This window comes from Erythrolamprus reginae, chromosome Z (genome assembly GCF_031021105.1).
Source record: "Erythrolamprus reginae isolate rEryReg1 chromosome Z, rEryReg1.hap1, whole genome shotgun sequence".
In the NCBI taxonomy this organism is placed as follows: Eukaryota; Metazoa; Chordata; class Lepidosauria; order Squamata; family Dipsadidae; genus Erythrolamprus; species Erythrolamprus reginae.
Window position 1 is genome coordinate 46,771,575 of NC_091963.1, and position 21,743 is coordinate 46,793,317.

The following is a 21,743-nucleotide window of genomic DNA, read 5'->3' on the forward strand; positions in this document are numbered from 1 at the left end:
GGGTGAAGGAGAGCAGTGGAGGAGGAGGAGAAGGGGGAGGAGGGGGAGGCTTAAAGCCCGGGAGGGAATGAAGGGAACGTGAGAGCAGCAGGCGAGTGGCAGGCAAAGTGCCCGAGAAAGGTGGCGTAGGAGCCACAAGAGAAACCGGCCAAAGAACTGCAGAGGTTCTCCCGGAGCGACTTCAAGGACTCAGCCCACAGCTTTGCCTGGAGCCTCTCAGGTGGGGGGAATGCTAAGCGGCAGAATCGGCAACAGCAGCCTGGCTTCTCTATCTCTCTCCCACTTTGCCCAATCCCTGGCCAGGGATTGCAGCGGCTTCTTTTTGGCTGGGCACGATGGGAAGAAAGGGATCTGGCCAGTTTATTTTATTTTATTTTATTTTTAGCTCTGTCTGTCATCTATCTATCTATCTATCTATATCTATCTATCTATCTATCTATCTATCTATCTATCTATCTATCTATCTATCTATCTATCTATCTATCTATCTATCTATCTATCTATCTATCTATCTAATCTACCGATGCCTCAATTAATATAATTTTATTGGTTTCCATTTTTACAAGTTACCAATAGCCACTACATTTTCCACCCTAGACCTATACTCGAGTCAATAAGTTTTCCCAATTTTTGTGGCAAAAATAGGTACCCCAGTTTATAATCTGGTCAATTTATACTCGAGTATATACGGAAGATGAAGGATTAGGTTTGGACAAAAGAATTTTGGGAAAGAAATTAGACTTTGTGTTTCCATTTCGTTTTACTGATAGGAAGAAAATCACACCTCTGCTGCTGAATTTTAATACTTATCTGTTCCAAATCTGCAATGTCCTATTACATTTTAATTTTTAATTTATCTTTTTTCTTCAAATTTAATTATTAAATATTACAGATAAATAAAGCATCCGCTTTGTGGTGCGCTTTCCATCATTAAAAAGCAATACAATGCAGAGTGAATATAGATAGTTCTCAACTTACGACCACAACTCAGCTCAAAGTTTCTGTTACAACTTTTCTTGCCTCAGTTGTGAAATGAACCACTGCAGTTGATAAGTTACTAACTCGACCATTAAGTGACTCTGGCTATCCCATTGATTTTGCTTGTCAAAGGGTTGAAAAAATTGATCACATGATCCTGACACACCGCAGTGGTCATAATATGAATCAATTGTCAAGCATCTGAATTTTGATCATATGATCATGGGGAGGCTGCAAAGGTCATAACTGTGCAAATGGTCATAAGCCACATTTTTCAGTGCCATTGTAACTTTGGATGGTTACTAAATGAACTGTTAGGTTGAGGACTACCTGTATTATTTTCTGTGATGTTAACATTTAGTACTTCAAAATACGTTTCTATCTGGCTTTGATTTTCAAATAAGTATGTGTTTGGAGGATGTAGGCAAATACTTTTAAATAATAGATAGAAAATATTTAAGATCGTTATGCTTACCACACACAAGTATCACATTTAGATTATTTTGCCTAAAATGAGAGGTGAGTTGTGATAAAATGGTGGGTTATACAGGTGTTGGAATATTACAATCATAGTCCGAAGATTGGAACCACCTGCAGTATCATGTGTTCACATTATCACAATTTACTAGGATATTTTTGCTGGAATCTGCCTTTCTTTTGCTTTCTGGAAAAAACTGCTTCAAAGCAAATAAATTTGCTTAACAACTACTATACAAAAAGTCATAAAATCAGCTCCAGTCATATGTGACCCATTTTATAATTATTACCACTTGAGAACTCAATTACAGTCATACCGTGTTTCCCCGAAAGTAAGACAGTGTCTTACTTTCTTTTTATCCCCAAAAGCCCCACTATGTCTTACTTTCGGGGTATGTCTTATATTGGAAAAAAATTGTCGAATTTTTTGTTTTAACCATAAAATTAACATTTATTAACAACCTGAACAGACGGAGGCGGCAGACGCGGTGACGTATGGAGGGGGGGCGGCGCGGAAGTGGGCAGGAGGCGGCGCTCATTAAGATCAGAGGGAGGTGGCAGACGCGGCGACGTATGGAGAGGGGGACGGCGCAGGCGTGGGCAGGAGGCGGCGCTCATTAAGATCAGAGGGAGGTGTCAGACGCAGCGACGTATGGAGAGGGGGACGGCACAGGCGTGGGCAGGAGGCGGCGCGCAGCTAGATGAGAGGGAGGCGGCAATACCCCCGTGTTTCCCCGAAAGTAAGACATATGTCTTACTTTCGGGGTACGGCTTATATTAGCCGACCCCCCTGAAACCCCCGATACGTCTTACAATCGGGGGTGTCTTACTATCGGGGAAACAGGGTAGGTCAAGGATCATCTATAGTCCATTTTTTAAAATAAAGTATTTAAAGGTGCATCCTTCTCCCTATTAGCATCCATATTCCTTGATCTTCTACAAAGAATTCACTACAATCTTTTATATCTGAGTCTAAGAAGGGCGGCATTAAAATAAAATAAATAAAATAAAATAAATAAATAAAATAAATATCACAAACATGTGTTAGAGAAAAAAGTGGACTCACAGATATTGTTAGATGTCTAGAATATATCAAGTTATATAGCATTGTATTTAGAGTTCCCTTCTTGCTGAGGTATTTAGATAAAGATTCTTAGGACAAAGTTTTGATTTTAATTGGTATTGTATCTGAAGGATTATATTTATTATATTTGTTTGAAGAATTTGCCATAGAATCATTTTAATGAAAGAAATATTTTAAATAAAATCTTTTATATAAAGAAAACTTCAGGGGATCAGCTGAATATGACAGATGGCTCAAAAAATGAAACTTCTACAGTCGAAGCAGGTGATAAAACATTGCCCGCATCTCCAGGTATCAGCTCCTTCTGTGCTCCCTTAGAAAAATTAAGCTGAAATCTAAAAATCCCCCAAATCATATATAGCATGAATTTCTCTACCACTGGTAGCTGTTGTAAAACTTAAAATCAAAGTGTTCTTGGGGCTAATATTGGCATAGGATGCAAATCTAAATGAATTAATTACAGGCCTTTTTTAAAGCATGGAAATAACTTTGTCAAATGCACGTAGGGCTGTCTTCATCATGAAACAGCCCTAGGAATTTCATGTTTTGTTTTAGCCAGAGGTTATTTTTTTTAATGCAAAGATTTCACCTGTGTAGCATCTCTCTATTAGATTCCAGAGGATAAGGAAATACTTATTCCTGATCTTTGATTTAGTTAAGCGTGAAAATATATATGTATATGCAGACATATACACATATATATACATGCATGCACGATCAACCTTATACTGTTTAAAACTAGCATTTCTTAGCGTTTTTATAACAGAAAGCAATAATTTTCTATTAATGGTGAAAATTGTAATGGAATGCTCCGCTTCCCTTTTCTGATAGGCAGGATCAGAATTTATCTTCACTTGCAAGGAGGCAATTACTTCCCAGTTTCAAATTGCACTTAGCTATTTGCAAGTGAAGTCTAAGCTCCCCTGGTTCCTTTTTTTAGAAGATTACTAGTCATTTGCTATAATTGGGAAATGACGAGAGCTCAGATCTTTTTATCTCTGCTGCTACAAAATCAGATCTAAGGAGTTTTGGAGGATCATGAGGTGGAATAATTTGTGGTGGACTATTTCTGTCTTTTTAGGGACTCTGGCTCCAGTTATACCTGGTAGAATGCCAGGCATTTTCTTTAAGCCATGATTGAATTCCTCCTTGCTCTTTTGGGCATCAGACTGGACAGAATCTAGCAAGATTAGGGGAATTTTTCCTTCATTGATTGCAATTAATATATAAGCAGTCAATTCAGAGCTCAGTATTGGATCTTCCACATCATTCTGTTCCTGACTGCCGCCAATGAGCCTGGAGAATGGTGACAAACTGTATCTCTGCTCATACATTTTTTAAAACAAAAATTGGCAAGAATCACCATTTTATTTTTCAGAGCTATACTGCTCTTTTTTTTAGAGGGTGTTTTTTGTTGTTGTTGTTGTTAATGACTGAAAATACTCATTGTTACCAAGAAGGCAAGTGAAAACACTGCCTATTGTTTTTAATCTTACAGGTCTCCTTTGCCAGTCTTATCTGGGGAGGTTTTCCATTTCAGTTATCTTTCCAGGGAAGGATGGGGAGTGGATTGGGGATTTATCATGTTTGCAGAATCAAGCTGCTTTGTAATTCCCTTTTAGATCAAGTGTCCTTATTCCCTGTTCCTTTTGGTGGGAAAGGGGGGATTATTCTATTACCACCATCTGGCTCAATCTGCTTTAATAATTTTCTAATCATGAGGCTGAGGAGAGGGAAGGGGTCAGTCTTCCAGAAAATGTTGATTTGCCTTCAGCTTTAAGCATTCTTTTGCTGCCTTTACAAAAAGTCAGTAAATATAAATATCTGGCACCCTTGAATATGTTGTCACTAGAGTGTAAACAAACTGCATTTTCATTAGAACTATCCATTCAAAATTGTATTTTTCCTCAATATGTGCAGTTAGCATCATTTCATCTGATACAGTTTTGGAGTTTTCAGAAAAGGAACAAGTTCATGAAAAAAATAAGGAAATTTCTAACAGAACAGTGAAATTTATGAAATGCAAGCCGATGTCAGTAAGTAAAATAGAAGAAAATAGGGAGTCATCATAGGAAACCTCAGTCTTTTTAATATGTTTATGTCCACATTTGGCTTGATGTATTTGAAAAATTCTTGTAGGTTAATGTCTCTTTATAATTAATTTAAAAGTCAGTCAGATCTGAAACCTAGGCTACAGATAGAAAATATATATTTATGACATATTTATGACATTTATTCTTTTGTTGAAGAAAGCCTGTACTTTCATATTTACGGTTACTCTGAAAAAGGTCCTGCTTTATTTGCATGTTGTTAAATATTCATAAATTTGCATTCTCTAGGTCATTTATATGATAGTACTACATAGTATTGCCCTGCCTAAGGCTACTTTTATTCAGTTGTATCAAAATAATTTTAAAACAATTGTGGAAGCTCTGAATGTGTACCTTTTTTCCCATGTATTAGTTTGCCAATATCAAAAGGGATGAAAAATAATTTGCAAAGAAATAGGTTTATATTTCTTTGCAAGTTCAATGAACATGGCTAATATCAAATAATATTCTGAAGATGATAGTCTTCTTTGATTTTACTAACACTTAATAATATTTCATAACTGATTACACTGTTTATTGAGATGAATGGCAATTGATTTTTGTTTCTGGATATAGGGTGCACTTGATAGTTGCAAAACTTTGTGGAGTGTGTTTGCAGTGATCCAAAACTCAAAATGAAACTATTTGGCAGAAAAAGAATTGTGCGTTTGTGCAGAAGACTACTAAACACTTTGAAGTGTTCATTATTTTATTCTTTAGCTAAAATGTCAAATTATGTATGATTAGAGGCAATTAATAAACAACTCAATTTTTGGATGCTCAGTTAAAAAAAACCTTGACCAAAATAATCTGTGGGTTTCTCAAACCTTGATGATTTATGATTATTCCTTAGGATGAGAAATTGAAGTGTACGATGTATGCTGATGAACTGGCCAAATTGGAACTGAAATGGAAGGATCAAGTGAAAATTAGTGAGAGTGTGAAGCAACAACTAGCTGTTGTGAAAGACCAGTATTTAGTAAGCCCTAACCCTTATTTGAACAATTATTTAATATGGTTACACAATTTTATAATTAATCACTTTGCAAGGGAAATTAGAGTTGGTGATTAACGGAAGTGTTAACAGGTACCCAGTTTCCCCTGATAATAACTCCAGTCGGATTTTTGAGTACATAAAAATAGGAAAAAAAAATAGAAGACAGGGTCTTATTTTCAAGGAAACACAGTATAACCATTTATTTAATGACTAAGTTACAGCTGGGAAAAAGTGATTTATGTGTTGAACTTATGAACATTCCACAATCATGTGATCAAATTTGGGGTAGTGTATTTATGACATTTGTAGGATCCTGAGGTCATATGATTGCCATTTGCAATTTGCCCAGGGGACTTCCAGCAAGCAAAGTCATTGGGAAGAGCCAGATTCACAACAAGAATCAGACATGATTCACAACAACTATGTTGCTTGGTAATGGAAGTTCCAGTTCCTATTGTGGTTGAAAATCAAAGGCTACCTATACTTACTTTATTCAAGCATTGAAGTCAAATTTTTGCAATAGAACTATTATCACTGAATGTGTCACCTCTTTGTTTCTCTACTGTCTTCGGTGATACAGAATGATTTGTCTGGCTTTGGGACTATTATGACAGAGTTGGCTCTTGTGAACATGACATTTATTACACAAGGAAGCATGTCATTTATTACACAAGGATGACCATTGTTTTTGTAGCCTGATTTGAAAAGTACTAATTGTGTTCCACATCTTAAGTGACTGCAGAAACTCTTGTTTTGTAATGAAAGAAAAGTAAATATTGTAGGAGAGAACAGTCTCCTACAATATTTACAACCCTAAAATTCTTAGTTTATGTTTTTGTTATATTAAAAATGCATAAATGGGAAACAGTTAATATTATCAACTTAATTCAGTAAATTAAATTTTTTAATTGACTGGGAATTTTTGGTTTTGCCTTCTCCCATTGTTTCATGTTCTTCATGTCCTCACCCCAACATGGTACTTCAAAGACTAGTATTACATCTTAACGTAATACCACATGCATATCAAAACATAAATACAAAAACCAAGTACAATCAATATAAGGAACTGGGTTGAACAAATAATTATGTAATATTTCCCACACCTATATGAGAGTATATCTTATAAATTATGACAATAATACAAGCTCCTTATGTTAAGTATCTGACTCTGAACACATATATGGAGAACTGTCTTTTAGTCACTAATATTTTAATTTGTGTTTTAAATAGATGCAGTTGGCTGAAAAAGACAGACAGATAGATGAATTGACATTTCATATGGGAGCTCTCGGCAATGAGAAGGTACTGAATTTAGTATCAGTGAACTACTGATAATATATATCTGTCATGTGGCACTTGGAACTATTTTAGTACAAAAAGTTGTGTAAAAACCGGAATATGAATACTGTAGTAGTGAGAAGAAGAAAAAATATTTTGGTATATAATTAAATGTGAGTTTGTAACATAGTGAAAAGGAACTTTGGCACTCAGCTTCAGAACACATAAAATTTTATAATGAATTTGATGTGAAAATGTCCTAGTACTTATGTGACTTGACACAGTGCAATAGAAAAGAGTATTGACCATGGGGAAAGGACAGGAAGGAAGAAGGACAGGAAGTCAGCCATGTTGGGAAGGTCTCTGACTTAGGAAAGGGAGAGACATGAAGTCCTCCCTGGCTGGAAAAAGAGCCATGTGATAAGTCAATGTGGAACTCATCGCTTTTAATATTCATTGCACCTTCTGGAACCAATTAACAAGTACCGGTGAACCACTATTATGGAAGCTTTAAACTGTTAGGTACCTTGTTTGTAAAGCTTACAAGAACATAAGGCAGTAGATTTGTGTGATAACTGCAGTGAGCTGTGATGGAGCACTGCTTAGAGTTCAATACTGTAGGCTACTGTTGATGACCGACTGCCAGCAGTTTGGTAGATCAAATCTCACCAGAGTCAAGATTGACGTATTCTTCTGAGGTCTGTAAAATGAGGATTGTTGGGGCTGACTCTGTAAACTGCTTGGAAAGGGCTGTAAAGTGGTATATAGTTGAAGTACTATTGCTATTGCGATAACAAAAGAAATTCAGCCATGATGACAGTGATGATGATGATTTTAGGGTAGCAAATACCAAAAAAATAAAATAAAATTTGCACAGTTTCCTGCCATGTCATTATCATACCAGTCATTAAACAGCTCTTTCCCCCAGCCTCAAGACATGTAAGTACAGGTATATCATCTTTGGAAATATATTTGAAAGCTAAATACTTCAGTCGCCCTGGAATTAAGATAGAAGTTATATTGTATTATAATATAACCCTAACTAGCCATGTTAGTTTTAGAAAAGATTTTATTTTATCAAATTTAGAAAAAAAGGTATTAGTTTAAGTTTTAGTTCAGAAAGTTTTAAGAATTAAAACATTCAATATTAAACTAACAAATTTTGCATAAATTTAAGTTTTATTACTTTTTAGTTATGTTATACCAAAGAGAATAACATAATTCAGATTACGTAAAGAAGAAGAAACGAGCGACAATATCAAGGTAGACATTTATAGTACTGCAAATATGAAGATTTTTAAAGAAATATCTTTATAGATAATGGAAAAAGAGAAAGCTAAATAAAGCAGCCTTAAAAGACTGTTTTGTTCCTTGTATCAGCATTATTTTTCAACCATTCTTTAGAAACCTGGAAGGAGACCAGAAAATCAAACAGAAAGGATCAAGGAAGGACAGATTTCTCAGCAGGCACTACATTTTCTCAATCCAGATCTTAATTCTGAAGATAATGGGCAGAATCCTGCTATATTACCTAGTGTACCACTTCTGCACTATGGAAATCCCTACACAAGCCAGGAAACTAGAGGTTTGAGGATTCAGTTTTTGTCAATTAGTTGTACTAGGAAAAATTCCTTTGGAAGCATATCACAGGTTCTCAAAGCAACTTAATTAATTTGTAGTCATTCATAAACATGGCTATTACTTTCAATAATTTTAACTAAAGATAAAGATATTTTGGAATATGACCTTTCAGAAAAGGCTTCATTATATATAAACAGGTGTTCATCCCTTAATTATGATTTCAGGTGGAGCAGACGATGCTTTTTATCCTGATGACATCCAAAGGCCACCTATGAAAACAGCCCCTTGGGACCTTGAAGATAATGTGGTATGCAGTCAGCCTGCTCGTAATCTCAGTCGCCCTGAGGGTTTAGAAGATATTGAGGATAATAATGTAAGTTCGAAGTAAAAACAACATTTATGTTTCTTATATTTAAGTTATGTCTCCATCTCCCGCTCAAGCATATCTGAATATTTCTCTTAAAGTTTCCAGTTTAAATGAAGTGAAAATATCACACTTTAGAAGGTTCATTAAAGTCAGTAGCATCTATGGTATTTATTATTATACAAGTCAGTTATAGCATTTATTCAAAGATATCAAAATTAGTTTTATCTTTGCTAGCCAGTGCTGTTAATCACTATGTTGTTTTAATGATTAAAATGATCAAAAACATGGCCAAAGTACTAATTTCCACATGCAGTTTCAAAATTAGAAATTTTTAAACTCTAGCTGGCCTGCGGGGTTATGTTAAGGATTTCCTTAATTGGAATACTATACAGAAATCTATATTTTGAATTCAAAATAATGTAATGGAGTTTATATATCAAGAAAAGGTTTCTGATGGAGTAATATTTAACAAATATTCACCACAAATGAACAAAATTCAGATCAGGATTTTATTTCATTATTTCTGAACAAAGAAAATTGCCAGTAACATAAATTGCCAGTAACATAAAATGCCTATTTTACATGAAGACAGTTGCTAGTTCAAATAAAATGAATAAAGCCTTAATAGCTAACTATTATTTTGTGATCTTTTAGAATCCGTTGAATAAGATTTTTTTTTAAAAAAAAAGTCCTTTACTGTGGCAAATATTGTGATATCATGACCTGTTCGCTCAGTTTGCCACATTTAATTGCTATTAACCTTTTGAGAAACTGATCAGTGTTCACGCAGCACAATTTTAGCCTTGAAGCTTAGTATTATTAATGAAATAGACCTTATCTCTCCTCTTGCCTTTTGCCCTCTGAGACCATTACTGGGAATAATTATGGAAGCTCTCAGAACTTTTTTTGGCCTATTTAACACCTTGAATGTAAGCATAGTGTGCCTGCCTACCTTTATTTCACATTTTGCATATTTAATGTGACTATTCTTGGCATAGATACTATTGCACTTACTGTGACAGATTTTTCTTCTCTCTAGATATCTGCTGCAGTTTAATTAGGAGAGTGTTCTTTCTAATCTATGTGCTTTACCCTTTTGCAAACCCAAGAGGAACACAGCTTAAGTCTTGTGCTCATTTGCTGACATAGCTTAGTTTCTATAACAAGGCAGAAGAATCCTAATGTGCTCAAATGAGAGCTAACTTTGAGCAAGTGTATATCTGTTCTCAAAAATGGTTCTTGTCCTACATCAAATGGAAGTTTTAACATATTATAATATGGCTTTTCAACTTGTCAGAAAAAGGAATTAACTGGCTAGGCAAAAATATTTAGCAAAAAAAAAAAAGCTACCGTATATACTCGAGTATAAGCCGACCCGAGTATAAGCCGAGGCACCAATTTTTGCCACAAAAACTGGGAAAACGTATTGACCCGAGTATAAGCCGAGGTTAGAAAATGCAGTGGCTACTGGTAACTTATAAAAATGGAAAACAATAAAATTACATTAATTGAGACATGTTTTAGAATATTTATTTTAAAGAAAACCAGTAAACTAGCTCTGTAAATTTAAAAGAGGGTAAACAAATTAACAATATTAACAATAAATTAAAAAGTAAAAAAAGTAGCTCGATCAGGAACAAAGCTAAAACCTAAGAGTTAAAATCCTTCAAAACTGGATTCCTTCTCATCATTAATTGGATTTACATTATTCTGTTTTTATATATGCTGTGAGCCACCCTGAGTCCTTGGAGAGGCATTGCATACAAATCCAATTAAATAAATAAACAAACAAACAAACAAACAAATAAGTGTATCCAAAGAAGAGCTTCAGCATTAGCTGCTGTGAGGTTATCAGCATAGAAAACCAAATAGATAGATAGATAGATAGATAGATAGATAGATAGATAGATAGAAAGATAGACAGACAGAAAGATAGATAGATAGATAGATAGATAGAAATAGATAGATAGATAGATATAGATAGAAAGATAGATAGACAGACAGACAGATAGATAGAAAAATAGATAGATAGATAGATAGATAGATAGATAGATAGAAATAGATACAGATAGATAGATAGATAGATGATAGATAGATAGATAGACAGATAGATATAAAGATAGACAGACAGATAGAAAAATAGATAGATAGATAGATAGATAGATAGATAGAAAGAAATAGATACAGATAGATAGATAGATAGATAGATAGATAGATAGAAAAATAGATAGATAGAAAAATAGATAGATAGATAGAAAGATAGACAGATAGAAAAAGAATTCCTGTCTAGCTCTGCCTCATAACACATTATTAGATCCTATCCAAGCAAGGACAGCAACTACCACAAAATACCATTTTTTAAACAGTTTAAATCCTTTCAAAGGAGGGGGAGGAGAGTCTGACAGCAGGGGGCCTTTTTAATCTGACTAAAGGCAATGCAGAGAGAGCAAGGAATAGTTACTCACCATTACTTTTTTCCCCTCTCGGTTGGAGCAAATGGCTGCCTCCTTTGCTTGAGCTAGGGAGAGGAACTACGGCGTGCGAGAGGAGACAAAAGCTGGTGCCTCCTCGCTCTGGCTCAAGCAATGGTGCCCTCGTGTGGTGACTTTGTCAATGACCCGAGTATAAGCCGAGGCTGTGTTTTTCAGCCCATTTTTTGGGCTGAAAAACTCGGCTTATACTCGAGTATATACGGTAACTATTTTGTAGTAACATATAGAACCTGACAAATATCAATCTAAAACCACTGATCAAGTAATATTCCTTTAAAATAAGCAGAAAAACCTTTTTATGTGTATGACACCTGGTGGAAGGGTTAAAATATCAATAAATCGGTTTGTTTGTTTATTGATTGATCAATTGATTAATTAATTAATTAGTTCAACTTCTATGCCGTCCAATCTGGAAAGATTCAAGGTGGCTTACAACGGTATAAATTACAAAAACAATTAAAAGAAATCAAATATAGAATCTAAACTATAAAACCTTAATTGAAAACCATAATAAACTAACCCATCAACATGCGTACATGACATCCATACAATTTGGCCATGATAGTTGCTGTTTAGAAATTTGAAGAGCATTTTCAAGCAGAATTTATTTTAGAGATAAAAAATAAATTAGGTGCATCTATATACCTTTCTTATATGGACTGAAACATGGCTACAGTTATAATCTTTTAAATAAAACATAAGGAACTTTGGACTAATAAATACATGTTGTATTCATGTTCCTGTTGTAATAGATGAATAGTTGAGAGCATATACAAATTTTCTTGGTGTATATTTTTCTCATTCTTTTTGCTACTACTGTAATTCAGTAAATTATTTTGTTAAATAAATGATTGTAAAAATTATCTTTCCAGATGTTATTGAATGGTAACTTCAAATACTCATCACCATTGGTGATCCTACTTGAAACTGCAGGGAGTTTTGATTTATTCATTCATGAATGCTTTCGATCATCTTCATTGTCTGAAAATCATATCACATTTTCATTGTCTGAAAATCATATCACAAAATATTTCAGAATGGTACCTGCCTAATGCCTAATCACTAACAGTTGGCAGTTTGGATATGTGTGCCCACATTTTGCTTTTGCTGGATGCATTTACATTCAGTATAAAATTATTTGGAATAAACTATAATTCCCAATAGTCACTATTGGGCTAAATATGCTAATCAACTCTATATCTGACTGCTTGGATGTCTTTAATGCTGCTAGCATGATTACCAGTGACAAAAATGAAAAGGGGAATTATTAAAATTAAGTAGTGTGGGCAATATCTCTCACTGCAGAATGATAGTAAATTGTATCATTGCAAACTGCATCTGTTTCACAACACTCAAATTTGTAAAGAAACTTTATAATCAGTAACTTGTCCATATCTTTTGTATTTATTTCATATGTTGCTCTAGTGTATTCCTTGTTTAATATAGTTGTTCATAAAATGAAGGCTTGCTTTGAGTTCTGTCTGGGTGCCCCCAGACTTCAACACCAACTGGAAAAAGCAGCCAGACACACTGGTAAAAGCAAAAGCATTTTATAGTTTGAAAAATAAACACAGAGAAAAACCTGTTCTTCCCAACAGGCAGGCTATGAGACTTCACAGCAGAGTCCTGATGGCCAGACAATACAGCAGACTTCTTGCTGGCACACACACCACTGTAGAGAATAAGACCCACACCTTTCCCCCCCAAGGTTTCAGTATTCAAAGTCACAAACCAGAATTCCAAGACGCCAAAGATCACAGCCAGGTCCCAGGACTCCCAAAGATAATACTCCACAAGCCAGGAAGGGTGGGTCTGCCTTTTCAGCCTTTCCAGAGAGCACCACACCCAAACCCAGCTGTTGCCTCTTTAGTGCTGAAAGTACCTGGCTAATTGTCCCCTTCGTTGTGTTGCTCTTCTCTGCCGGAGATCGATTATTGCTTGTGCATTTTCATCTAAGGAATCCAGGCTGCTTGCTGGGGAGAGCTCCCTCTCGGGGGACTCTGGCTGTCCTCCCTCTCCCTCAGCCTGAGATTCCTCCTCCCCGTCTGCCTGAACCTCCTGTTCCGCATCCTCCCCCTCTGAGCAGGAAGCCGGCAGAGGATCAGCCATTCCCTGAGGGGCCTCAGACGGAATCACAACAGCTTTGTATTATTATGAACTGCATTTTATTTTGAGGGGCTATGCAGGAATGGAGTCCCAAGTCATTTGTGTTAAAGTTGCTAATCAAAGTATTAGTCTTTCTATTGAAATGGTGTGTTTTGCAATGCAGGGTATTCTCTTCATTTCTAAAAGAGAAGGGATGGGTTTGTAAATGGTTCCCATCACAGCTTCCTCAGCAGCCGTTGTCAGGTTTTAATGGTATTGTAAGAAAACTTCCTCAGCAAGGTCCTTTAAGAGACTTTTGCTCTTCTGCATTTGCTGTCAACAGTGATGAGGCAAGAAAAAGATTAAGCGCAGTATTTTATTGCTCTTTGCTTCAACAAAGAAAATGACATACTCTTAACAATATGAATCTGTTAAGATAAATACCATTTCACACAAATATATTATGGATTATTTAGAATTTTGTTGGTTTGTGAATGTCATACTTATACTAGGAAAAGTCATAGTAAAAATAAAAATTCTGTGATGAAAATACATCCAATAAAATGAAACACTTCCTTTGTAGGTCGAGGAAGCAAGTGCGCCTTCAGCTCCAGAGCCATCTGATCTGCACTTACCTGAACGTGGGACAGGCTTTTGTTTTGATTCCAGGTAAGGTACTAATGCCAAAGGTGTGTTTTCAAATTAACACAAGATTTCACTGTTATACTTTATGTGATTGTGTGATCATTTACTGTGGACAAAAATTAGTGAAATTTCACTGGAGTAACTTAAGTCTCAGGTCTTGAACTCTAAGAAGAATTGAATATCAATTTTCACAATTGGAAAATAAATTATTTTCCATTCATGTTCCCAAATTGGAATTATGATAAAAATATTGGGTCCTTTGAATATAAAAACAAAGGTTTCCAGTCGTTTACAGCTCTATGGGCGGTGCTCATCTCCCTTTCTTAATTGGAAGAGCCACTTTTGTTTGAAGACATTTTCCATAATTGTTTGACATGACTATATGCTGGGACACTTTTACCTTCCCACAAAAGTGGTACTTATTTATCTATTCACATTTGCAATCTTTCAAATTACTAATTTGGTCGGAACTGTGGCAGATAATGGGATCTGCTCCCCATTGAGGAATGCTTGGATCTTGAATCTGGACTGGACTAGACTAAGCTTTCCAGCTGGCAAGCTCAGCATCTTTAACTGCTGAGCCATCACTTCCTTCCTGTGAATATATGTTGCTGCATCTCCCTATTCTTAATATCTGTTTTGTAATTTTTTATACAAAATAAATTTCACTTTGGTATCCCTCTATTGTTGTCATTTCATGTTTCATCTATCACTTTATTTAGAAACATAGAAACATAGAAGTCTGACGGCAGAAAAAGACCTCATGGTCCATCTAGTCTGCCCTTATACTATTTTCTGTATTTTATCTTAGGATGGATATATGTTTATTCCAGGCATGTTTAAATTCAGTTACTGTGGATTTATCTACCACGTCTGCTGGAAGTTTGTTCCAAGGATCTACTACTCTTTCAGTAAAATAATATTTTCTCATGTTGCTTTTGATCTTTCCCCCAACTAACTTCAGATTGTGTCCCCTTGTCCTTGTGTTCACTCATTCTTTATCATGCTCACACATGTAAGTGGCCTGAATAATGCCAATGTTTTCAATAATTTAAAGTATACCTTATATAAGATATACTTCATTCTAATCAGTGATTGAAAACTCTATACTTTAAAGATGCTGAATGCACTGAGTGAAATTTTGATAGAGAATTCTCATCAGTTAAAATGATTAATGAATTATACTTCAATTAGACTCCCTAAACTTTCTCCATGGAGATGAAGGAATAGTAAATTAGACCAAGGTAGAAACATGGTACCCTGAAAAACTTTTAGATTACAACACATATACCTTATATTTGTTGATTAGGATAGCTGGTGTATAAGAATACTTAAAGGATATTGGTGCATGACAAGATTTACTAGCTTTTCAACTTGGGTAGTTTTCCAGCTATGATTTCCCAAATTCTTAGTAATGTCCGTCCTTCTTTTAGGAAATATGGAGGTTAAAGTCTATATTGGAGGGTCCTGAGGTTAGGGAAGATTATGCTACACACTGGATAAATATTAAGAACAGGTATTATGGAATTAAATGGAAAACCCATTTGTGTCCAATGGCATAAAAACATTAATTAATCTTGGTAGTGCAGTGGTAACAATACAGTATTGCAGGCTGATTCTGTCCACAGCAGGAGTTCAATCCTGATCGGTTCAAGATTATCTCAGCCAGTAAAATGAGGACCCAGATTGTTGAGGGCAATGTGCTAACATTTGTAAACTACTCAGGGATTGCTGTATGTAACTCTACAGCAGTTAGTGGTAAATAATTGCTATGGAGTGGTATATAATTCTTAAACTGTTGCTATTTCTGGTTATGTATTAGATTAGTTTAGTTTAGTTTAGTTTTATTGGATTTATATGCCGCCCCTCTCCGAAAACTCGGGGCAGCTAACAACAATCATGAAAATATACAATAAAATCCAATACTAAAAGCAAATTAAAACCCCTTAATATATAAAAACCAAACATACATACAAACATACCATGTATACATTTGAACGGTCTAGGGGGAGAAAAAAGTCTTAATTCCCCCATGCCTGGCGGCAGAGGTGGGTTTTAAGTAGCTTACGAAAGGCAAGGAGGGTGGGGGCAATTCTAATCTCTGGGGGGAGTTGGTTCCAGAGGGCCGGGGCCGCCACAGAGAAGGCTCTTCTCCTGGGTCCCGCCAAGCGGCATTGTTTAGTTGACGGGACCCGGAGAAGACCCACTCTGTGGGACCTAACTGGCCGCTGGGATTCGTGCTGCAGAAGGCGGTCCCTAGATAATAGCAATGACAAAAATAATGCCGTTAGATATTAAATACTAGTCTCAATTTCACTGTTATCTTCACTTGTTTCTCTTTTTATTCCAAGTTTTGTGCACATCAAGAAATGTCCACTCTGTGAAGTGATGTTTCCTCCTAACTACGATCAAAGCAAATTTGAAGAGCATGTTGAAAGTCACTGGAAGGTGTGTCCAATGTGCCGTGAACAATTTCCTCCTGATTATGACCAGCAGACCTTTGAAAACCATGTTCAAACACACTTTGATCATAATGTTTTAGATTTTGATTAGATTGAGGTATCATTATGCATTATAACAGGTGTAGGTTGTTTAAGGTATCTCAGACAATGGAATGCTTCATGAATGATGTAAGCTTAGAAAATTATGACCAGCATTGCAGTTGATTAGAATAAATCTTTGGCCTAATCCTCAATCTAATATATAGTCAAGTATGTTGTATCTGTCAACATTTATTCCATGGCTAACAATTCATAAACACATAGAAAATTTTCAGACTTGCGTCCAGAATTCAGTTTGTGGTGGGATGACAGTTTTCCTCTTGCTACTTCTAACATATTAAAGTTTATTTCTTAATAAAATGATGTTTTTCAATAATTTTATGTATATCTTTCTGCGACTTGGTTTTTTCATCTGTTGCAAAAATATAGTTGTGTTGTGATTAAATGTTTGCAGAAAAACCTTACAATAGTATTCACCTTTATCATTATTATTCCAATTTTAAAATGTCCAATATACTACTAAAACTATGAAAATTAGTGCATTTAGAGCTATCAATAAATGTGTAATTGAATTATTAATTTTTTGTTAGTAAATTTTCAATGTTTTAAATCCTTAAGCAGACATTCAAAGCTGTGTTCATACAGTCAATATTTTTAGTATTTTATGCTTAGCACATTTCCTCCTTAAATTTGTTGAATGTTTGTATACAGTGATCCCTCGTTTTTCATGGGGGATGCGTTCCAAGACCACCTGTGAAAAACAAATTTCCCGAAGTAGAGGAAATATATTTTTTAATGTATTTAATGGTCATTCTATAATGTTTCTCAGCTGGAACTACATGGATATCCTACCAGTTTCTTTAATAGATACTTTAATTTAGTACTGTAGAAGAATTTTATGAATTTTTAATTTTATGGGTTTAAGCCTCCTTTGAAAAAAAAAGTGAAGTAGCGAATCCACGAAAGATGAACCGCGATGTAGTGAGGGATTACTGTATATCTAAACCACTATATTTTTAAGAGTTGCAAAAATCTTAAATAATTTGATCTTTTTGGATTAAAAACATGAATTTTTCATGTTTTATGATAGCAAATTGAAGGAAAAAGTAAACCGTGTGTGTTTCCATTTAATCTCCTTATATTTTTCAAGTCTGAATCAAATCTTGCTTGAGTCTTCTAGGAAATGTTTTGTAAACTATTGCAGATGAAAAAAATTGCCACAGTCACTCTTTAGTAAAATAAAATTATCTTTCACTTAATATTTGGTTATGAGATCTTCTTTCTGAAGCTGGGATTAATTGGGAATGTTTCTACTGCATCAGTTTCTCTGCCTTAGCTGCTAGACGCCATCTCGGGACTGGCGGCAATGTTCCCTAAACTTATAGTTTTGGGGGACTTCAACTTGCTCTCCCTAAGTGTGATCTCAGAAGTAATCCCAGAGTTCATGGCCTCCACGGCAGCCATAACCCTATCCTAAATAATCTTGGACCTGACTTGAAACAGTGGCCATTCACCAGATAAGATTTTCTTGTTGGAACAATAGAACAATCGCAACATATTCTGGTAGGAGGCTCTAACATAATCATCCCTGTCATGATCAGATCACACCCTGGACCGGTGTCTGTGAATTTATCTTACGTTATCCTCTCTGCAAGGAGGCTTGGTCATCCCCAGTGACTGATGGAACTGATTGGGTTTCAGAGAGAACTGGAATACATCTTGAAAGTTTAGTTTAGTGGCCTGACAAACCTTGGTAACCTGGAATCAAAGGGCAGCCAAGAGTCTGGATTGGATCACATGACCTCTCTTGAACCATTGTTCTGACTCTCCCTGTGGTTTATGGAGGACTGTGGTTTATGGAGGATACTGAAAAGGATTAAGAGACTCCTACAGCATCACTGGAGGAAAATGAAGGCCTATCTCTTGATGATAAGAGTGATGAAACAGCATAATTTATCTGCCCTTATTGAATCCACAGAACATGTCCCGCAGCCCTGATTCAGGTCAGTGGGTCCCTTCTGGGATGGGAACTCAGTTGAACATATTCAGGAGGAGTTTGTTCAATACCTAACAGAAAAATTTGTTTCCACTTGAAAAACAGCAAGGGTGCAGGTCTGTATGAGATGCTTTGATAATCTAGGAACAGTTTGATCCTGTTGGACTGATGAAGTGGACAGATTCCTTGAAATTGTCCATTTCAATTAGATCTTTGTCCCACCTCATTGTTAAAACCTTCAGAACTAGCACATGGATTCAAGCAGTGATAAACTTGTCACTGCAGGAGGGATATTAGCACAGTCTTTTAAGGAGGCCCTGATTTGTTCCTTCCTTAAAGAAAATCATAACTTAATCCCATCAGGACAACTTTTGACCAGTGTCTAACTTCCCTTATTAAATAAGATGGTAGAAAAGGTGGCAGCTTCATATGGTCTTGAATGAAACATTATCTAGATTGCTTCCTGTCAGAATTCAGGCTGTTACAGGACAGAAATGTCATTGGTCACACTTGTTGATGATCTCTGGCAAGAATAGAGTAAAGATAATGCAACCATCTTTTCTCTCCTTAATCTAAATAGCAGACTTTTTTGACCAGCTACATAGTTTTGACATAGTTTTGCACTGTTCGGCTGCTTACTCCAAGGTTGGTCCCAATGGATGTTTCTAGACAGGTCCAACCCATTGCCACTTCTTTGTACATACAGCATAGATTGGTGTCCTCTTTTTAAAATCTACCTGAAGCTGCTGGTTGATATCATTTGGACCAGATTACTTATGGAACCATCTGCTGCCTCATGTATCCCAGCGTCCGGTAAGGTCCCACAGAGTTGGCCTTCTCCAGGTCTCATTCACTAGACAATGTCGCTTGGCAGGGCCTAGGGCATTGATGGCGAACCTTTTTTCCCTTGCCCATAATCAAATGTCTGGGGAGGGTGAAAGCAACTTCCCCCATCCCCTGGAGACCCTCTGGAGGCTGGAAATGGCCTGTTTCCCAACTTCTGGTGAACCCAATAGGCTCGTGTTTCGCGCTCCCCAGGGTCCAAAGGCTTCCTTGGAGCCAGGGGAGAGTTAAAATGCTCTCTCCATCTCTGGAAGCCAAAAATGCCCTCTCAGAGCCTCTGCATGAGCCAAAAAACAGCTGGCTGGCACACACATGCATGTTGGAGCTGAGCTGGGGCAATGGCTTGCATGCCAGCAGATATGACTCCGCGTGTCAGCTGTGGCACCTGTGCCATAGGTTCGCCATCACTGGTCTAGGGGAAGAATCTTCTCTGGTAGTCCCGGCCCTATGGAACCAACTCTCTCCAAAGATTCGTATTGCCCCGCCTTCCGTAAGACTTTGAAGACCCACCTCTGCCACTAAGTTTAACATCTAGCCCCAGCTGACGAATGAACTTACATGCATGATTGGATGAATGTGAGCGATTGTTTTTTAAGAAATTGGGTTTTTAAGAAATTTGGGTTTTAGCACGTTTTTAGTTTTAGATTTCTAGATGTATTTTTTTTCCTTGCTGTGAGCCCCTCTGAGTAGAAGGTAGCATAGAAATAGAAACATAGAAACATAGAAACATAGAAGTCTGACGGCAGAAAAAGACCCCATGGTCCATCTAGTCTGCCCTTATACTATTTTCTGTATTTTATCTTAGGATGGATATATGTTTATCCCAGGCATGTTTAAATTCAGTTACTGTGGATTTATCTACTACGTCTGCTGGAAGTTTGTTCCAATCAATCAAACAGATCGCTACTTTGCTTTATATTTCCAGGGTGATCCAAGTGATGCTATTACTGCCCTCTTGCAATGCCAGGAGGCTGTGGGAACCTGGATGGGGGCTATAGGCTTTGGCTGAATCCTGACAAGACCACATAGCTTTGAGTGCATGGAACTTTAAGATTTTGATTTTAACTTAATTCTGGACAGAGTTGCACTACTCTAAATCTAATCAACAACTTGAGGGTTCTAGAGTCAAGACTCTTGCTCAAAGAGCATCTGGCAGTCATGACTGAGCTATTTGAACTCCAGGTTGTACCCCAGTTGTGGTCTTTTCTGGATTAGGAGTCTGGCTCAATCATTCAAGCCCAGGTCATCTGTCAAGTTCAATGCACTCTACGTGGAGCTACCTTTGAAGAGCATTCAGAAGCTTCAACTCTTGTGCAATGTGGTGGAAATGTGGCCAATTGTTGGGAAAGTCCATGTTACATTATCGCTCCATGAGCTGCACGGGCTACCAATTAGTTTCCATGTGCAATTCAAAGTATTGGTTATTGCTTTTAAATCTCTGCATGGTATGGGTCCAGGTTATTTGAGGAAACATTTCACCTCACTGGGATTGGACCTCCCACCTGTATAGGAAAGAAAGCATGCTGCAGGTGCTGTCAATCAAGTAATAATTGGTGGTGCCCAGAAGAAGTACATTCTCTGCCGTGGCTTCTGTTGTTTGGAACAACTTACCCCTTCATGTGAGATTGGCTCCCATTCTTCTAACCTTTTGTAAAGGCTTGAAGACCTGCCAGACAATTTGTGGCCCCCACGGGAAAGCATCACACTAATGAATTAAGAGGCAATCCCACCTCCGCTCCTGCGCATCCTTTTAACTATAGTTCCATTTTTCATTGTAATATTGGTTTTATTGTTAGAAATATGAATGTTTTATTACTTTAATGCGTCATTTGGAAACAAGATTGACAGAGAAAGGGAAAAAAAGGAAAGTAGGGAGGTAGGAGAGAAAGAAAGGAAAAAGAAGAAACGAAAAAGTTGGATCATTCTGGTTTTAGTGGCAAGAAAATCTATTGTCTTTTAAAGTTTTCAAAATACACTTTGTTTTATGGTAATAATAGACAGTGAATATACTGTATAATCTCTTAAAATATTCCCTTGAAATTGTGTTTTCCAAGTTTACTGAAAAAACTACCTTGGAAAATAAACTATTCTATTAGATTCCAATGAAATCCTGTTATATTTATAAATTACAAACTCTCTATTTTCATAGTATATTGATTATTGTAAGCACTCACATTTGCTACATTCTATTTATTTGCTGCTCACCATTTTCTGAGTATTGTTAGTAAATTGAGAACATTTTATTGTGCGTCTTGGTAATGTATATCATGTTTATAGTGCAAAGCAATCAAAGATAAGGAAAAAACATTCAATTTTCTTTTGAGTCAGA

General features: G+C 36.3%; 1 protein-coding gene across 7 annotated transcripts in view; it reads left to right on the top strand.

The window, feature by feature from the left end:
- TAX1BP1 (Tax1 binding protein 1) overlaps positions 1 to 17,834 on the top strand; it is a 58,837-nt gene extending 41,003 nt beyond the window's left edge. For 4 of the 7 annotated variants that reach the window (XM_070729306.1, XM_070729307.1, XM_070729309.1 and 1 more), the window contains exons 11-16: positions 5,483 to 5,608; positions 6,857 to 6,928; positions 8,309 to 8,489; positions 8,710 to 8,858; positions 14,013 to 14,098; positions 16,426 to 17,834. In XM_070729306.1, the coding sequence (XP_070585407.1) occupies positions 5,483 to 5,608; positions 6,857 to 6,928; positions 8,309 to 8,489; positions 8,710 to 8,858; positions 14,013 to 14,098; positions 16,426 to 16,627 (816 nt within the window). In that variant the 3' untranslated portion in view covers positions 16,628 to 17,834. Of the gene's footprint in view, positions 1 to 2,736; positions 2,831 to 4,459; positions 4,576 to 5,482; positions 5,609 to 6,856; positions 6,929 to 8,308; positions 8,490 to 8,709; positions 8,859 to 14,012; positions 14,099 to 16,425 lie in introns of all 7 variants that reach the window. The other 3 variants (XM_070729310.1, XM_070729311.1, XM_070729313.1) reach the window with 2 other exon arrangements.
- Positions 17,835 to 21,743: the final 3,909 nt, after the last annotated feature.